The sequence below is a fragment of the Ciconia boyciana genome, chromosome 7, assembly GCF_034638445.1.
Source record: "Ciconia boyciana chromosome 7, ASM3463844v1, whole genome shotgun sequence".
NCBI lineage: Eukaryota > Metazoa > Chordata > Aves > Ciconiiformes > Ciconiidae > Ciconia > Ciconia boyciana.
This window is the reverse complement of record NC_132940.1, coordinates 49230975-49250032: the sequence shown is the minus strand read 5'-3', so window position 1 is coordinate 49250032 and position 19058 is coordinate 49230975. Positions and strand designations below refer to the sequence as shown.

General features: G+C 48.8%; 1 protein-coding gene across 3 annotated transcripts in view; it reads left to right on the top strand.

The window, feature by feature from the left end:
- The first annotated feature begins 6226 nt into the window (after positions 1 to 6226).
- The window catches only part of PID1 (phosphotyrosine interaction domain containing 1), a 130551-nt gene continuing 117719 nt past the window's right edge, over positions 6227 to 19058 (top strand). Inside the window, exon 1 of one of the 3 annotated variants that reach the window (XM_072868291.1) lies at positions 6227 to 6315. In XM_072868291.1, the coding sequence (XP_072724392.1) occupies positions 6253 to 6315 (63 nt within the window). In that variant the 5' untranslated portion in view covers positions 6227 to 6252. Of the gene's footprint in view, positions 6316 to 6400; positions 6522 to 19058 lie in introns of those variants that run through there. The other 2 variants (XM_072868288.1, XM_072868289.1) reach the window with 2 other exon arrangements.

The window sequence follows — 19058 nt, the reverse complement described above, 5'->3', positions numbered from 1 at the left end:
TATGCCCTGGACAGCTCAGCCTTTCCTATCACCGCAGCTGGAGACCGGTGACTGCCAAAAGTACTCCCTGCGCCTGCCCTGCCTTTCCCCGTCCCCACGCCCGCGTGCCTCCCGCAGAGGGGCTGGTGCCCGGCCCGCAGCCTCTGAGCTGCACCCACCTCCTCCTGCTTTCTCCAGGCACTTTTCTCGCCGCCTCTGTGGCCCAGATTGGGATGGCCTGAATTCCCCGCAGCCCGGTGCTTCCTGCTGGCTGGCGCAAGGCCGCCGGGGCCCGGAGCCAGGAGGCCGCCTTCGCCCGAGGAGCTGGTGCAGCCGCAGCCCCCCGAGCCCGAGTCCTCCCCCCGCAGCCCGGCCGCTGCCAAAATCCACAGATTCATCCTTTCCTTCCTAATGCTGATTAGGAAAAAAGGGGCATGGTCGGTACTGATTTGAGGGGTACTGAAAAGATCAGCTTTGTGTTCGCTGGGAGGCTGATGCTCCGGCTTCGCTCGCTCACAGAGGGCTCCCGCCAGCTGCGATGGAGGTGCTGCTGGCAGAGGTGATGGCAATAGTAAGAATAAAACTTGCTTGGCCCTTTTTTATCACATATTTTGTCCTGCGCAGAACTGATGTGGCCTTTTGAATCCATGCAAGACCTTTGCAGCAATCTCCCTTCTGCACTCGTTGACATGGCTTTGGTAGTCCGGTAGGACTGGTAGGACCTTTGAGTAGGACCGGTACAGTGACAACGTGAAGAAGTGAGACCAAATATCTGCTTTTCTAAAGATGAGGCCAAAAGGTGAGAAGAAAAAAGGGATATCCCATAAATACAGCCAAATAGGCCACTACCTGTGCATTGCATGCATTTATTTAGTCCAGGCACCTTCAAAGTCATCCCCCAAGTTATTTTTGGTAGAGGAAGAGAAGTAGCTATCCTGGTACTCAGGGAAGGCAGTGGGGTAGTTATAGCTGAAGAGGTAATCAGAAACGCAGTCTCTTTTGGCAGCAGCACAGGTCATAAAAGACACCTGGTTGCTATGGGAACTCCAGCAAGAGCTTCTCAAACAAATTGGAAATCAGGACTTCATTACACCTAGCAAGCCCAGCCTGGATGGGTGGGAGAATATGACATATCTGAACCTGAATTATCTCCTTCTCTGGGATACTTACTGCTGTCTCAATTTCACAAATCATTAACGCTGCATTGCTTCAGGTTTGTAGCATCTCCCAATGCCATTTAAAAATACTTGCAAAGGGGATAATGAGCCAGATGCACTGCAAGCAGAAGCAGCCTCGGCTGAACCACCTTTGGTGGAGCTGCACTCCCATGTCTGCGTGATCATCCCAATGCACCTACAGAATCAGAATAAAAATGACTACCTAAATAATGGTACTGCACCGCTGGGATTATACGGTAAGCAAGTATGTAAAGAAATTTCCCTTTCAATTTACCAAAACGCAATACTGAGAGAAAATCAAGGACTTTTGGAGATATGTGGTCTGCATTTTGCTAGTATTTGAATGAGACATCTTTGCTCTTGAATTGCTGCTACTGTAAGGGCACCCATGCTTTAGGCGGCTCCTGGGTAAGGAATGCAGAGCCAGATCTTTAGATGCTGCTGTACTTATCAAAGGGCGTATATCTGCCATTTAGATGTCACCATAATTTAAGTTGCTTCTCAATAGCCCCTGAACCCTGCAGATGATTGAGTCCCCTCAAAATCTAGTTATTTGTTGTCAGCATTTGCAAACTGCCAATGCTCTCACGCTCCCCCAGCTACCGCTTGCCTGCATCCCACAGGTGGACGTGGTGCTGGAGGCCCAGCCTGGCCGTGTCCTCCCCGAGCAATGCCCGTGCTGCAGCTCTCCCATGCCGAGTCTCCACAGTATGCACCCTGCCACGGGAGCTGGAAATCTCTTAACTTGGGTATTTACTCTGCCATATTTATATGACATACAGTTGAGATCATGCCATCCTATCTAGCTTTGCCATCTGCAAGAGATGAAGTTCTGTTTATTGTTAACTTGAGTGTTAAAATATGATACTTGTCAGAGAAAACGGTTTGAATTACTTGGATACTGTATTTTGGGTTGCTTGGGCACAAAACATTTTTTCAGAAAGCTATCAGAAAATTAATACAATGTATCTGGTGTCCTTTATCTATGCAAGGTTGCTGCATTTGCTTGGAGCAAGCTGACAACATGTTTAAGAGTAACAAGTGTATTTAGATTTTGGAAGTATGTTATTAATTACAGGACTTTACACAACATCACATTTGCTAATTAGGCAAACTCTTACTCTGCAAAAGCAAAACCAAGGTAAACTGAATTCTTAAGGAAAAAAAAGATGTGTTTAATGACTCGTGTAGGCTTTGTAAACTTGCATAATCAAAAAGAGGATCTTGGAAACAGGACTTGCAAAATCTGCACAATATTTGGGGAAGCAGCATTTAAATAACTGAATGACTGTTCTAGTGACGTTTCAGTGAGAAGTAATAGTGCTCCTACAGCTAAATGGAGCTTGTGAAGTCAAATAATTCATTGGGATCAGCAATTAGACAATTTTAGTTAATTAAAAAGGCAATGTCTACATTAAAAAAAAAAGTGAGTTTATTTTTATTTTCAAATGCAGAGGAGCCATGTTGCTTAAACACCTTGCATTAGGGTATGAGGTGGTGCAAAAGGAAGACAAACTAAATAACTAGGAGCCATTAAAAGAGAAAAAAGATCCTGGAGTCACTGGAAACACTTCAACTTTACTGTGTGAATAGAAGTGAAATTGGTCCTATTGCACAAATACTCCCCTTTGAAATGAGAGAACTCCCCTGGCTCCAGTATTTCTGTCCTGTGAGCACAGAAGTGAAAGACACTGGGAGAAGTGGGACCAACCTGCGTAACGTATTGCAGTCTTTGGAAAGAACTGTCTTAATACTAACTTATTACAAGAAGAGAAACTCCACAATTTGGCACAGTAAAAGGAAAATTGATAGAAAAGATATCTGTATCTACTTACAGGCACATTCTGGAACACGGTACATCCTGGAAATATGAATGTACAGTATTTATTTAAGTAAACGTAAAAGATTTCTGACTGGCTGGGAGCAGAACTTACCTAATGCAGAACAGCTTAGATACCCAATAAAAAATGATGCTTGGATTAAAATATTAGAAAGTCTAGGTAAAAATGACCTCATCGTAATGAGATTGTGACATGAAGTCACCCGAGTTTAACTGATCATTTCCTGAGCTGGGCTCTGGCTGGTGCCCTGGCCACTCCGGCAGCGCCTGGTCCAGCTGAAAACTGAGTTTCCTGCAGAGGCGTCGCGGGGCAGGTCTGAAAGGGCAAAAGCAGGGCTGCCTTTCTTGACATGGCCATAACCCGTGTGATGCTCAAGTACTCCTGGAGACTGAACAAACTCAAGCAGGGTGGCTCCATACGTCTCTTGTCCCCGCAACGCTGCTTGCTGTCTCAGCTCACAGATTGCTTTTTAATCAACCAGTCTGATTTCAGAAATTTGCAATCAAGCTGCTCCTCTCTACTCATAAGCATATGACTACTTTCCTCTCGTACAACCTCAGCCTGAAGCCTACAGCATTCATTTTGTCCGTTTTCACATCCTTTTGGAAATTGAGTAAGCAACTGTTTCTGCTTGTTTGTTCTAATACTCTGCCACCCATTTCACAGTAAATGCAGATTTCCTCTCCAGTTGTTTTATTTTGTAGAGAAGTCGTGTAAACTAAGAGAAAAGCAGCCTTCAGCCGTAGGGTTGGTCTACCTTCTGCTAATTGCAGATCCTGAACTTCCTTTGTGCGCTGCTGCTGCTGACAGCTGGGGTTGTGCCTGCTCCCGGCTGGTTCAGGCAGTGATGGTGGATGGATTTACCTGTATGGGAAGGATTGAAGAAACTGCTCCAGAGGTCACTTGAGGAAGAGCGAGGCTTTTAGAAAATGCCTCCCTTGTGCAGGAGTGTAAGCATCAGTCAGAAGAAACAAGAGGGTGACAGGGACACAGTGTTTGCTCAGCGAGTGGGAAGGGGAGAGCTCCGGTGGGTGTCTAGGTCAGGAGCTGGTGCAGGGTTAGTGCTTCCCTTTCTGGAGAGAGGAGGGTGATGCATCAGTAAATGAAGCTGCAAGACTTGAATCACTTTAATTAGGCGTCACTGCTAAGGGATGTACTGGTGAAGTGTTTTCAGAAACAATTTAAAAGTTCACATTCATTGAGGCCTCACTCTGACCAGATGCAGCCTCACCCGGATCCTGCAACATGTATCAGGATGTTGGTCCCCGAGATGCCACAGTGGCCATGCGGCCCTGCAAGGGACAGCATTTCTTCGCAGGTGAACCTGATGCCATCGCAAACCCTGGCTTTTTGGGAAGATGCCCTTAAATATTGCTTTGCTTTGCTATTTAAAGCACCAACACTGAAATGATATCCCACTTGCCCCTCGGGCTCGTGCACGCGCAGCGGTTTTGGGAGCCTGGCTTGCAGGCTGCGGAGCATGGTGGTTAGTGCTTGGGACAAGCATGACACGTGCTCCTTTGGTTTTTTACCAATTCTCCTGGCATCCAAGCGTGAGGTGCTGTCTGGGCGGCCCCAGGTCAGCAGGGAAGGCCAGGGGCAGCTTTTGCGCCTGGAAAAATGTTCTTTGGTGCAGTTCAGGAGCCTGCAGAGACTTTCCCTTTTCTGTGGCATTTCTGATCTCCATTGGGAAGAGCAATGCCTGCATGTCCCTGTACAAGCCAGGGGCAGAGCGTGCATGTGCCCTTGCGAGTGCTGGGGCAGAGCCGTGGGAGAGCCCCCACCCCACCACCCTACTGCTTCCCTCGGGGCCAGGGCAGCCTGGGCCCAGCGGCTGCACCGCACTCTGGGACTGCTCCCTCCATTGTGTGTGGCAGCCAGGATGTGGCCCTGCCAATGTCTTAAAATATGGCCCTGCCAATGTCTTAAAATGTGGCCCAAGCACCAAAGTCATTTAGGTACTTCTGGATGTTTTGCCTTTAGCCTCCTGGATAGCAAAAGAGGGCTCAGGTCTGTTTTTTTGCCTTTTACGGCGTAAAGGGACATTCTGTGCCCGGTTAGGGTGCTGTTAGCCAACAGCTCACTTGGGGACAGCAGCAGCATTCCCCCCCCACCCGGCTGGCACTGCAGAGCGGGTCCATCTAAGGAGATGGAAACATCAAGTCAGATAATTGTGAGGGTGATGTGAATGTTGCGATTCATACATTATTTTAATAACATTGACAACAATTTTCTTTATATGCCTGTGTGGCGGCTGGAGCTGTGACTGGTCCTGCCGGCATGGTGTGGCTTGGTAAGCTGCGGTGCGGGTGTATCCCGGCAGGTCTCGGGGGGAGGTGGGTGGGTGCGTGCTGTGGGTACAGCCGGGATGGGGATGGGAGGAGATGAGGTTTTGCACCTCAGTGTTTGGAAACAAATCTGTTGAGTGGAAGTGCTATGCCTTAATCTGCTGCTCCCTATTCTGCAAGGCTTAGTGAGTGGAAGTGGTCGTACTTGTCGCTCCCACGGCTCAGGCCTCGTGCAGCGTGGGGGGGCAGGGGGAGCCAGAAGCGCAGCCGGGGCCCGGGCTGGGCTGGGCTTCGGCAGTGCTGGGGCAGCTCCCCGCTGCGCTGTGCCCCCCCTCCTCTGTCCACACCCCAAATGCAGCACCAGAGGTTCGGGTTGTCTGTGGGGAAAGGCGGTCGAGATGTGCCACGGGGTATTGTACTGCCCCATAGCAGGGGGAGGCAGATCCTAAAGCCTGTCCTTGTTCTGCAGGAGCTGTTGATGCCGGTGCTGTGAAACAGCTGAGCGTGAGCTCAATGCTGGCGTGGTGCGGGCCCCTTGGCCAGCCGGGGCTGACAGGACAGGAGGGATCCTGACCGCAGCCGGTGGCTCCCCGTGCTCCATGCCCCTTCAGTGCCAGCAGCAGCCTGGGCACGGGCACGGGCAGGGCCCTACGGAGCAGGGCAGCATCCTGCTGACTTGGAAGTGGTGTAAACCTCTCGAAGAAGAGGAGGAAAAAGTTTCATCTGCCGCGAGGAAGGCTGCCTCTGGGGAGGGCTCCCCTGGAGGGCCCCCTCATCCCGCCAGGCAGTGCACAGCGAATGCAAGGGGGGAGGCTGGCACCTCCGCCCAGAGAGAGCGATGCCGGCGGGACGACGGAGCGTGTTGGCAGCCGGGGATGTCTGCGCTGCTCCCCTTCCCTCGCACGTCCCCCCCCCGGAGCGGCTGCAGGTGGAGGCCCCGCCGCGCGGGGAGCCACGCCGTGGGGGATGCCACCCCGCGGGCGATGCCGTGCCACGGGGACAGCCGCGCCGCAGCCGGTCTCCGCGCTGGTGAGTGGGTCCGCGCGTGGCCCCCGCCCCCCCCGCCGCCCCGCGGCGGACACGCGTGGGCGGGGCGTAGGCGGAGCGGCGCGGCGGGGCGGGGAGCGGCGCGGCGCGGAGGGGAGCGCGCCCGCAGAGAGCCGCGCTCGGCGCCCGCTCGGCAGCGCCTCCCGCCGCCGCGCACCATGTGGCAGCCGGCCACGGAGCGGCTGCAGGTAGGCGCGGCGGGGGTCCGGGCCGCGGCAAGGGGGCTGAGCCCCCGGAGCTGCTCGGGGAGGGCGGTGGGAGCGGGAGCGCGGCCGGCGGAGCATCACCCCCTGGTACCGGGAGTTTGTGGCAACTTCTCCCCCTGCTTCCGCGGAGGGTGGGCGTGTGGCGGGGAGAACGGGACGCACACACACGCACAGTGCGGGGGAAGGAGGCGCTGCCCCGGCGGCATCCCGGGTCCCGGCTGCTGCCGCTGCCCGGCAGCTCCGGCGCTCCCGGCGGGGCTTGGGTGCCAGCGGGCAGGGGCGGCGCGGCCGCGGCCACCCCGCCCCCGGGAGGCGACGCGGCTCGGTGGGGTTTCGGCGGGGGAAGCGCGGTTTGGGGGCTTCCCCCCGCGCACCCCTCAGCTGAGGGGGAGCCCCGCCGGGGGCGCGGCGCGGGGCGGGTCCCCTCGCCGCGGTCGCGCGGAACCCGCGGAGTGTTTGCCACACAAAATCCCGCGGGAGCCGTTCGCCACCCCCAAATCTACAGGTCCGGATGGCGCGTGGGAACTTGGGTCCCCCCGCGCCACCTCTCCGCACCCCGCGGGGTGGCCCGCACCCTCTTGCAGCGGGCCGGGCTCTGCTAGCCCTGGGCTCTGTCTTTTTTTAATGTATGCTTTTATGCATATTTCATAGTCAGGGTGAAATCTGAGACAGGCAGAGAGCAAGATGAAATAAAACTCACTTTGTAGTTTCACTGTGTCGACTTAATATAGTTTTCCAGAGCAAGTGTCTAGTGAGAGAGAACTGGACATTTTGAGTAAGAATCAAGGGTCTCAGCTGATGACAAGAAAAGGTTATTATTGCTTTTGCAATTCAAATTGAGAATTTGCTTTGATATCATCAAGCAGAAGATTCAGCGGTTTGATTTGAGTTGATAGTAAAGCCAAACCGAGCAGATCCGTGAGCTTTAATCTGCACCAGCCAGTAACGGGAATAATTCCTGTTCCTAAAAAGACATACTTTTCCATACAACGAGAACTTGGTTTTTAGTGGCTAGGAATGATGTGCCACATCCATAGCTTATGGATTCCAGGGTGAGAACTCTGTGAGCATGTTATTATTTATTTGTTTCCCTGTGTTAGCCGGAAACCTCTCTGTACTGAACGCAAGCAGCAAGATCACCTGTGTTAAGGAGTTAATGAGCTTGGCCGGCTGTGGAGGCGGAGCGCCTGTATCGCCTGTGCTCTGGAGGGATGGTGTCCCCTCGGGGGATGCTGCTGCAGGGGAAGGACCTGAGATAAGGCTGCACCCAACAGTTGGGGGCAAAGGAGGAGGTGAGGGAAGGGACAGAGAAGAGGAAAGCTGAGGTTAATCATGGTGTGCTGGTCTGGATCGTATGGACTGGCTACGTGCCCCCTTTGTGGAATTAGGAGGTGTTAACAAGACACCAATACCACAGATATCCAGTGCTGCCTACAAGAGAATGCAAGGCTAAAAAGAACCAAGTGCTTATGTTTTGCAGAGTAAGGTTGTAAGTGTAACCTTATTCAGCTGCCTCATGTATCCCACGCATCTGTAGGGATCTTGCCTTAGGGAGCGGGTGGGAAAGGCCATGTGCTGTGGGGAGCCAGGGCTGCCTGGAAGAGGGATGCTTGTTGGGCCTCTCACTTACCTGTTGCAGCACAACACAGGCCTGGAGTGCGGAGAGCCCGTGCTCCTCCCTGTTGCTGGAGGGGAACCACAAGCACCAAAGTTCTCAGCAGTGGCTACTGACTTTGTGCAACCTACTGTTTGCTACCTCTAACTGGAGGCTGCAGGTGTCCTGAGCCTCCCAAAATGCTAAGCACCTGTAATTGTGCTTCTTGCCAACAGGAGTTGCTGGGGAAGAGTATGAAGAGCTGTATGTGCTCTTTTTAGAACCAGAGGGATCCAAAATTGCAGAATTAAATTATGCTTTGGACTTGTACCAGCTCCTAAAATTGGGAGAAGGGGAAAGCCTTGGAAAAGCCACAAGAAGCCTGTAGTAATTCTGTGTTCACACAAGAGTTGAAATAACAACATAGTGAACAGTGGACAAAATGAATCCAGTGAATGGAAGGATGCTGGGAGTAACGAGGATGTGATCCTGTAATTGAGAGCTGGATCCTAATCCATATACACATGAGCCAGAGTTGCACGGGAAGTAGACTGATATCCCCAACCCCTTTGAATTTTATTTTCTCCAAAAGAACTTTGAAACCTCATCACTTCCAGTAGCCTGATCTCCCCTTCTGTCCTCAAGAACTACATGTTGTGCATCACCAGCCTGGCCAGAGCTGCTGGCAGCGCTGCCCGGCCCCCCTGAGGAGAGCTTGTTTGTGCAAGGCAATAAATACATGTTTTTTCCCTTCTTTCTCCCCCTCAACATCTTAATTCAGTTTCAGATGTCCCACGTTGCTCTCTTTGTCCCAAGTTCCTTCTCTCCTGGCATCCAGCTGCTGCAAAACAAATCTTGGTGTCACTGGGGTGTTGAAGGGGGGCCTTCTGCTTGTCCCTGGCTGGCAAGCATGTGTTGGGAGGGCACTGGGCATGGGATTTTGGTTGTAGCAGGGGGGTATTTGGTCACTGGGTAGCATAGATGACATCTTGTGGTCTCTATTAATGTGTTCTGCTATTATGGGTTACGCCAAGTCAATACTGCAGGATATTTGGGGGATATATAATGGCAGGTCCAGCCCTGTCTTCTATAGGCTCTCCTTTGAGCTGACGTATGGGTGAAGAAAGCACAGAGCTGGCACAGCTTTCTTAATGTTTTCATGTGTGAGTTGTACATGGTGTAATTTTGACCCAGATGCATCTTGCATTAATATCCAGCCATGGTGAAATGCAGCTCCATCCTAAGTAAAACGGCAGTGAAAATATTTTAATCTTTCAGAATATTTCTTTTGGCCTGGTTCAGTAAGGGAAAGTATGAACCGACTTTGGAAGTGACTGCCTGTTGGTGTGGGTCAGTCCTGCCCTCATTGCTAAGGGGAGCTGCGTATGTTTAACTTAAACAGGAGTGAGCGTTGTGGCGTGAAGACTTCTGTCATGTTGTGACAAGGTCATCTATGGCTTGCAGGTCTCCTTTCCCAGTCTCACACAGTGTATAACAAGGCAACGTTTTCCTGGTCTGTGGCCGTTCATGTAAAAGCTACTTTTGTTCCAAATGTGCTTGGTCCTGTCAAGTTTCACAGTTTGTGCTGAAATTTTTGGCGTTGACTAGTTGGGTACAATTCCAGTAGTGAGGTCAGCAGCAGAGCTCACGCATACGCAATAGGAATGAAGTGTCATCAGCAGCTGGGTTACAAAAATGCAGTGAGCTGGGGCATGAGCTGGACATCTCCCCGCTGCTGTCATGGCCACTTGCTATTGAAAGCTTCATCTGATGCTGAATGCACCCCCTTTCCAGAGGCTTTGGTTTCTGGCTTTGCTGGAATAAGCTGTGATCACTTGTGGGGTTTTTTGTTTGGTTGGTTTGTTTTGTTTTGTTTTTTGTTTGCTTGTTTTGTGGTTGGTTGTTTTTTTTTTTTGGTCACTCTGCTCTCCACTTCTCTCTGGACGCTTTTCCTGTTATCCTGCTGCTTAATGAAGAAGCCTCACTGTTTCTGGAAGATACGTTGAGTTAAATTAAATGGATTAGAAGAATAAGCTAGAAAAATGTAAATATCCAGGTTTCTGGTGTTTCCTTGACAAGATAATACAGTGAAGCCTGCTTTTTCTTCTGGTGTTGCTTTCCTTTCCCCTTTTGTGATTCATTCACCTATAGCAGCATTGCAGTTACGTGTATTTTCTCCAAAGTTAGTGAGACAGTCAGTCACACAGGAAACCGCACAGCTGGGACGTTGCAGGAATATACCATAGGGATCAGTGAGTCTCTGGTGTGGTACTCAAGAAGCTTGTGATTTTGCAGGTAATACAGGCATTAGCATTACTCATGCTTAATGTAAAAGAGATGATCTGGGACTGTGTCTGTTTTGGAGACTTTTTTCCCCTCTGATTTCTGTGGTGGCATTCCTGGTTTGTGTTCAGTCAAGTGTGGGTGAACGTACTGAACATGCAAGTGCCTCCCCATCTCCTCTGCTGGAGCAGCAACCAAGGGGTGCTTCAGGTATTTAAGGGTTGTTCTTCCTGCTGGGAATGTTGGGGATCCAGCCCAGGGCTAGCTGCACCTTTTGGGTATGGTTTTCATCGCTGTGTTTGCAGCAGAGCTTATCGATGTAAGCTCTGCTTATAGTCGTAAGCAGTGTGCTCTGATTTTTGGCTTGACATTTGTGGCAGCGGCACTGGTTGAAAAAAATGCCTAAAATCTCCTGAAATCTTTCTTTAAAATTATTTCCAAATGTACCCTCTGTGCCTGGTTTAGGACGCAAGGGTCAGGAGCCCTCGGTGGAGCAACTGGGATTTTGGAGCAGCCGGCCTCGGCCATGCTCCCGTGAGGGCTCTGAAGTGGTTTTTGAAAACAAGCGAGGTCTTCGTGCAGTTTTGCGTGCCTGACTGAGAGATGACTGCTATTTGCTTTGAAACCTAAATTTTCCTGGAAGCTTGATGCCAGACATTGTTTCTAGATAATAAATCCCAGTGGGTGCATAGTTTCCGAGGTCATGCCATTTATAAGCATGGTAAGTCTTCCTGCTTCTCTTAACACGTGGGTAATAGGGATTGCTACATCCAAATACATTTTCCCCTGGAGCACGAGACGCAGTGGTACTGGTGCTGCCTGGCCTCGTGCTGTAATGCCAGGCATCCCTGAGCTGAGCTGTGCCCATGAGCTCTCCTTTTGGAGAAGCTCTCGCTTTTCTTCTGCAGGTGGTACAGTTGGTGGGCTCACATGAGCAGGGGCCAGGTAGTGGGGAGCAGACAGGGTGCTGCGTTGCGGAGCCAGCTCCCATCCCGTGTCCTGCCCCTGCCCATGGGTCCGGGTGGGAAAATGCTGCTGTTTCAGATGCTTTTCTTGGGCATGCAGTTGCCTCTTGCCAAGTGGTCGCTTGGTTTCTGCTGTCATTTGGGCCTGCCCCAAACCACTGGAGGGGCAGCAAGAGAGATCCCCTTGCTGCTTGCTGCCTCCCAGCTGGGTCAGCTCCCTCCCTGCTTCGGGGCTGGGCATTGTTTAGTGAATTGGCTTCATAAGGACATGCAAATGACCAAGCGTTCATGGTAGGACTTCAGTGATTCTCTGTCTACTCATCTGGAAATTCAATATTCTTACCAAACCCCACAGTTTTGGGCCATTTCTGGGCAAGGTTTTAATAGCGGATGGCTGCAGTGTATTCTCATGCTGCTAGAATTTATTTCTTTCATAAAATAGAGTTCTACATCTCTTCTAATGTGCTGTGAAATACTGTGGCGGAGAGCTGCAGGTGGGCGAGATGAGATGAAGTGAAGTGGGTGATGTCAGGCAGGAAGCTTCAGGTCCTTCTTTGCTCAGGCAAGTTTGATTCCCTGAACCTGGAGGCTTAATTTTGCTATTGTGTAACTTGTGCAGCCCCTCTGAAGTCCATGGGAAATACATTTGTGTAAGGTTGCTTTGTCATGGTCTTTGAGTTGTTGGTGTAACTTACCTCCACATCATTAAGATATAGCAGTAAAAACACAGTGCAGGTATTGATGGAAGTGACAAAAGTGAAAGCGGCAGTATTGGGGGTGTTGCTGCTCGCTTTCTGGCCTACCGGTGAGTGCTGCCCTCCGAGGCTTCGTAAACACATCGCTTGTTTTGCTGGGATTTGTTACTGTACCCTGTAACTGTGCATCCTGACTCTACTGATACTTTCAGATTCGGGGATGATAGACTCTATTGCTAAATGCGTGCGTATTACATGCATCCGCCACCCCCTTGTAAGCACATCAAACACCTTTCCCTTGTCAGAAACTCTGAAACTCTTCACTAAAGAGAAGTCAGCTCTGGGCAGCGTTTCCCCTGTGTAATGGCTTCAAGGTAATCATGTGCGCAGTGGTTTTATGACAGTGTTTGCATCTGTTCAGATGTAATGTCGTTTTAGGTGCTGTTGGTGCTTTCAAAATGAACTTCTCGTCTTTCTATTATATGCTTGGTGTTCACATGCATACATCTATTAGAAATGCAGTATACAGTCAGTTGAAACAATTGTTTTCCAATTTTTAAAAGCATATGGAAAAGCTCTTCTTTAAACCAAACACAAACAGGTTGTAAGTGTAAAGCACACAAACAGCTGTGTAGGCAGAAACCGCTGCAAGACATGTGTAGCAGGACTGATACTACTACTGAGCTCTGGTTTTATTATATATTATGTCAGAAGGAAGAAGTGAAAAGTATTTGAAATTTAAGCTTGAGACATGTGGATGCAAACATCCGGGAAGTCTTACAGCCCAATGTTTTGGCACTATATAGCTTCAGGATATCTTTCAAGGCATCAAAGTTTTTGCACTAGTTTGCTGCCTATGACTTTACAGCAGTCAGGGATCTTTAAAACAAAGCTCTGTGATTCCAGCAAGCTCATCTGGCACCACTTAGGTTGGGCAGTTCCTTTTTTCTACGTTATTTATTCTTTGTAGAAAATGAGTGGCTCTGGAAAAATGCTAACTGTGGGAAGCATTCTATGACCAAAAGAAAATCAAAATCAGTGACTGCCTTGTGGAAAGCCCCCTGGGAAATGATCTTAAGGGTTCGTTTATAGCGTACTACTAGTTTCTGTTTATGAAGCTGACAGCCTGTTTGATGACCAAGAAAAATAATAAAAAAAAGAGCAGTGATTTCCTTGAAGGAAGACAAACTAAAGCATTCAGTCTAAGTAGTTCAGAATTTTAACTGCCTGTGTCTTATTTTCTCTTTGTCCCTGGTGGCAGCCAGCAGGACCGTCAGCAGTGGTGTGTCCAGAGCGTTACCATTTCCTTCCAAGTGTGATCGTGTTCGCAGCAGACAGACCTTCAGCTGGGTGATGGGAGGTGTGCTAGGCTGCTGAGGCTTTGTGCTAGCATCCTCTCACATAGAGCATTACGGTGGTGGCTTCATTTGCAATTTGGCTCTTTGTGCAAGCAAGATGAGAGTCTGGCCCAGAGACATGTAAATGTGTAGCTGAAAAGTCCCTTTAAGCAATGTGTAGTACTTGTTTGGTTTTCTTTTTTTCACAGTGCTTTCATGTATAATAATTGTACTTATTTGCACTTCAAATAATAGCTGGAAAAATTACAGGTGACAGTAGTGTTAGTCTTCTGGGCTGTTTCTGAATAAGTGCATCAGAACTCTTTGACCAAAGATTTTAAATGTGGGTGATTGTAAATGTGTCCTGAGAAGACCTAATACAGCTTTTCATGATTCATTTTTCCTGCTGAAATACTGAAAATACGGAGTGGCAAATGTAAGTCTTTGATGTGTGGAATCTTAAGGAAAAGAAATGTGTATTTCTGGTATTTGATATTCTTTTAATGGTGGCACTTCAACAAAATTATACACAGACTCAGAATGATTAAGTTGATCTCATTGCACTGACCCTTACCATAGCAGTTCAGTGATAGCTTCTGAAGTGTTGGTCTTTTTGAAGAGCCTCCATGTGTGTTTTCATTGGGAGCATTTAAATAGTAACTGCTTTTCTGACAAAATGATTATCAGTGGTAGTAATTCCGATGTCGACTTGGAAATGTAAAAATGTTGCCATTCCAGCTGTTTGCCTCTGTTCCCTTGTAGGCTTCCCCCGCCATGTTGTGCTGAGTGCTTCAAGGGAGAGGGTGGGAGATCTGGAGCAGGTTGGGGGCCTTTTTTGGGCTGTATCATTCCCCTCTCACAGCTTAACGGCTGGTTGTGCTTCCAGGCGATGTTAACAGCTGCATTTCTGACCTGAGTAACTAATAAGTTTTACGGACCGAGCTATACTGAGAGTGCAGTGCTGTTCGGTTTGGGATCTCCGTGCTTAGCACTGGCGCAGTTGGCTCGCAGTATGCCATACCCCTTTGTGGTGCTGGGCCGGTGTCATGCTGGACAACTTTCAAACGTTGTCTCATGTGAACACGTTTTCTCCAGACACATTTGATGGGAACTGCCAAGAACACCGAGAGCAGATAGAAAGTTAATGAAATGTCCCGAAGCTCAGATTTGTGGCCACCTCTTTCTTCCTGTGCCAGGCTCCCTCTGGGTTTGAGAGGTGGTTATTCCATATGTTTCATGTGAAGCTTTCAGAATGACCCTGGAGTAAGTTTCCAAGTATTCAGAGCCTTCAATTAGGGCCAGGCTTTTCCAGACAGCTTTTTACCCTCCTGAAAACTTGTCCAGTCATTCAGTGCCTGGAGAGGACAAGTGATGCTCAGAGTCTGGTCCCACTGGTGGAATAGCTGCCCTGAAGATCTTGCAGTGGGATCTGGCCCAAGCTCCACTGGGGTCAGTACCACCCTTGGGCCTGGCTGGGTTTGAGAGCAGGGCAGCAATCCCACCTATTGGGTTGTTACAGGAGAACCAGAAAGTTTGTCTAGTCTGATTTAAAACAAATGTTTCTCCATGCTATGGAGTTTCTTCCTGAGAGTGACTGCTGGCTGGAGGCCAGGACAGAGGAGTTTGGGATCTGCAGGGGACCAAGGGCATGGGACCTTTGTGGTGATGGTGGCAACATCAAATACATCATCTAAGCCTGCAAGTTTCTAGCTCTCCGTTCCCTCCTTGAGCCTGAGTGTTGAGAGACAGAAGGGACAGGCGGATGCAGCATTTCCCCTCTGAATGGCTGCAGGGGGAGGCTCTCCGGAGCGAATCTTGGCTGCTCTGTGGCTTTCCTATAGCTGAGGATGAGCTTTCCTGCTGTCAGGATTAATCTGTGCTTTCTGAGCTGATGAAGATGATACTGACCTGAAAATGGTATAACTTCTTGGCGTGGGTAGGGTGGGAATTACCCCTCCCTCCAGTCATTCTGGTGGAAAAAAAACAGGCAAACAAAAATTCTGTTGTTATTTATTAAAACTATCCAGTCCAAATTAATATGCTGAACTTGGTTTCTAGTGTTATGTTAAGAAATCTTGCCCTCAGTTTTCTAGTATTTCCTTCTGCTGGGGAGAGGAACACCACGAGAAGAGTTGTGTCATGGTGTGCTGGTTCTTCTGGCTCCAGCTTGGGCTGCAGAGCATAAAGACAAACAGCAAAATTATTAGAAAAAAATACATCGGACTTCAAAAACAGGATTTTAATCTTTTTTTCCCTGATTTGAGACTATTTATTTAACAGAACCTTTTGCCCATTTTTAGCTTTTCCATCTGGAATTTATTATTTTTTTCCAGTTTTTGACCAGAAAAGTACTTTTCGGAACTTAAGCAAGCACAAAGCTGCAGCTCCCCGAGCTGCCTGGGTGTCAGGACATGCGTGTACCTCTGCCCCGGCTCGCTGCACTGCATGTCTGCAGAAGACAGCAGTGAATTTCTTTCATCTTCCAGAAAATTGTCAGCTTAAGCATCAGATTAACAGGAGTAAGTCAATACAAAGATTGGAGAGAGGATTTTGGCTGTGTGTTGCTTTGCAGCTGGGGATTTCAAATTTTCTGATGGGCTGAGTGATGTTTTTCATGGGATTGTTTGTGAGGAGACTGAGGAAGTATTACTTCCAGGTACAGAAACAGGCACTTTAACACATTTCTCATATGTAGCTATTTTGAGGCAGAGGTAAACCCAAACCTAGAAGCATTTGCATGTTTGTGCAGAGGATGAAGTGAGATATTTCTGTGGCTGGCTTGCTTATCCCGTAGTGTCCATATTGCTTTCTGTGCTGCCAGTTCCAGCATTGCTGAATAATATTAAATCAGTTTTAACACGGGGTGGTATTTTTGCTTTGTGGTTTGTTTGTTTTTTTCTTTCTTTCTTTTTTCCCTAGTCCACGGTAATTTTCTGTGCCTGACCATAAATTTGAATCAGAAAATGTAGAAGCTTGAATCTTGTCCCAGTGCTTTTAAGAGGGAGCCTATACAGCGTGGATCTGCACAGGCTTCAGTTTTCACAGCTGTGCTCTGTTGTTTGGATTAGAATCAGAAGGAAGGATATTCTGAAAATTTTATGCCAGTCCTCTCGACAGTTTGGCTGAAAGGGCCTATTGAGCTTGGTACCGCGTGTTTGAGAAAATCCTGGTAGTAAAGACAGCTTTGGTCCCTCCTGCTAAAATGAACTGCTGGAGGGATGAGCAGTGCTGTTAGAGTGCTGGGGGGTTAATTTTTCTGGGAGGCAGCGAAGGGTGAGCCCAGCAGTGATTCTGGAGACACCCGAAGCCCAGTGATCCTCCAGCTGAGGACGAGGCACAGGGGTCGGCCCTGGCTCGGAGCCTGCCCCCTTCCCAGGCTGGGCTGCCCCCGGGAACTGTGACCCCGGCTCCCCGCAGGCTGAGCAGCACGGCCACCAACAAAGCTGCCTGTTGGGAGACGCGGTTGGGATGATAGAGGAAGCGGAGCGCTCTGTCGCATTCTTGTTGGTGGAGCATCAGTGCCGAGGTCTGCAGAAGGGATGCTACTTTCTACTAGATTGGCCAGTTCACTTTGATAAATGTGTGTTAAATCACTCAGATTTAAGAATGCAATCTTATCTCCATGTCTTTGAATCCATTAACTTTTATCTTGCCATTTGAGATGGCAATATAACTTTTCAGTGGTTTATAAGGAAAGTTAGGAAGCATTTGTCTGCGAGTCACTGTTTTGTTTTGATCTGGTGTTTAGAGGCTCTTTTTTTCATTAAAGAGCCTGAAGCTTGGTGCTAGGATGTGTAACATTTTCACAGGGCGATGTTTTAATCTTGTACTTATAAAATACAGAGTTGCTATAGAAGGAAGAGTTGCACGGTTTGAAAGGTTACAGGAGCCCAGGCAAGTTCTGCTGTTGCCTTTTCCCACAGAGCAGTGTTGCAATAGTCAGTTCTTTCTCTTTCTTGTAGTTTTGAGGTCGTGTGTGACTGGCTCGGTAATGGGACACACGCTTCCAAGGAGTTACCGCACTGCAGAGACTTGGGATTTTGTTTTCCTCAACAGCTATCACGGACGGAGTTCATATCATTTCCTTGGGGGTGTCCCGTGGGGACTGGGGCTGCCTGGTGTAGGAAATATCCCCATCAGAAATACTGGGCTTGCCTCGGGGTCTGCAGAGGTGAAGGGCAGCCTTTCTGTGCATCATGGCAAGCCTGGGACCAGGCTTGATGAAAATGAACGAGACGACTGCCTTTCATAATCAAGGGTGATGAAAAGCCCTGGCACTTCAGGACAGTGAAAAATATTCACTGAAGTTCTAGTTAGTCACTGGTTAATTGCTCCTTTCCTGAAGCCACTCTCCCACATCCTTCTCATATTTAAAATGCTGACAAGTTTCAGGCTGCAGAAGTGGTGGAGCTCATCTCCCCTAAGGAGAGTCACACGTGAAGAGATCGTGAGCTGCAAGTGCTAGCTGAAATGAGTTATGGCAAGATCCTTACCTGGTAAGAGACGTTCCAGAGCTGCAGCTTAGGGGTTTCACCCCTGTGGTCGGACAAGCTCCCACCAGTTTTCTGAGCCTTGGACTGGGCTCCAGCAGGTCAGAGCAGGGGTCCAGCTCTGTGGGGCAGGGAGGTCTGTATAGGTGAAGGCATCTGGGGATGTTTGTCAGAAAGGCAGAATCTAAGGAGGCTTTGGACTAACTTAAAATGCGTTGTAGAGATGTAGAGCTTCTGGGGGTAGGGGGGAGCAGGTTGGCAGCTGGGGACCGGAATGGTCCATGAGTGGTCTGGGGTCAGGCACAGCCTGGGAGCCCTGTCTGCAGAAACCTTGCACTGAAACAGCTCACTTCTAGTTGGTTTAAATTATTTTCAGAGGGCATTTGTATTGTTTTTTCAGGTTAGGATTTTTATTTCTCAACATCAGAAGTTATTCATGTTGCTTACATGATATTAGAAAAATAGCCACATGCAGTGGGCAGCATTGACCAGGGAAATGCCTGTATGTTGTTTGTTCTAAAGTTTACTGCGCTGGTTCTGGAAGTAACAGCCTGACCTTTCGTTCCTCTGTTATGGTCTGAGGGTGTTCTTACGTGGATGTGGAGCTTTCCAAGATAAACGAAGTGAATGTGGTTTGGCATTTAAATCACTAATGTAGTATCGAGCTAGAGAATTTCAGAAGCCATTGATGTCTAAAGAGATGTCACTTTGTTCACTTGGGGATAAACTTTGCCCCTGTCTGTATGTGGGTCTTTTTTTTTGGTCCAAATTCAGATCTTGATAATGGTATAAATGTAAGTGCCATTGCTAATGCCAGTGGAGTTACTCTGTGTTTCTTTTACTTCATGTGTTTTTAAGAGTCCAAATCTTATCTGGTTTTTCTCTTCCTTTTTTTTGGAAGAGTAGATATATGTGACAAGATTTAATGTCTAAGAGAGCTGAACTGAATGTTTCTGTGTTACTCTTTTTGGAAAGCGTGTGTTATTGAAGTCATTCTGGACCGAGCCCTAACGCCGTTTGGATACGGGGCTGCTGCATGTCCGACAGCCGAATGTCTGTGTCATGCTGTGAGCTCGCCACCCGCTTGCTTTGGGGTGGGGGGAAAACCACTTTACAAAATATTTATGGAAGTGTTAATAAGCCTCACAGTCGCAG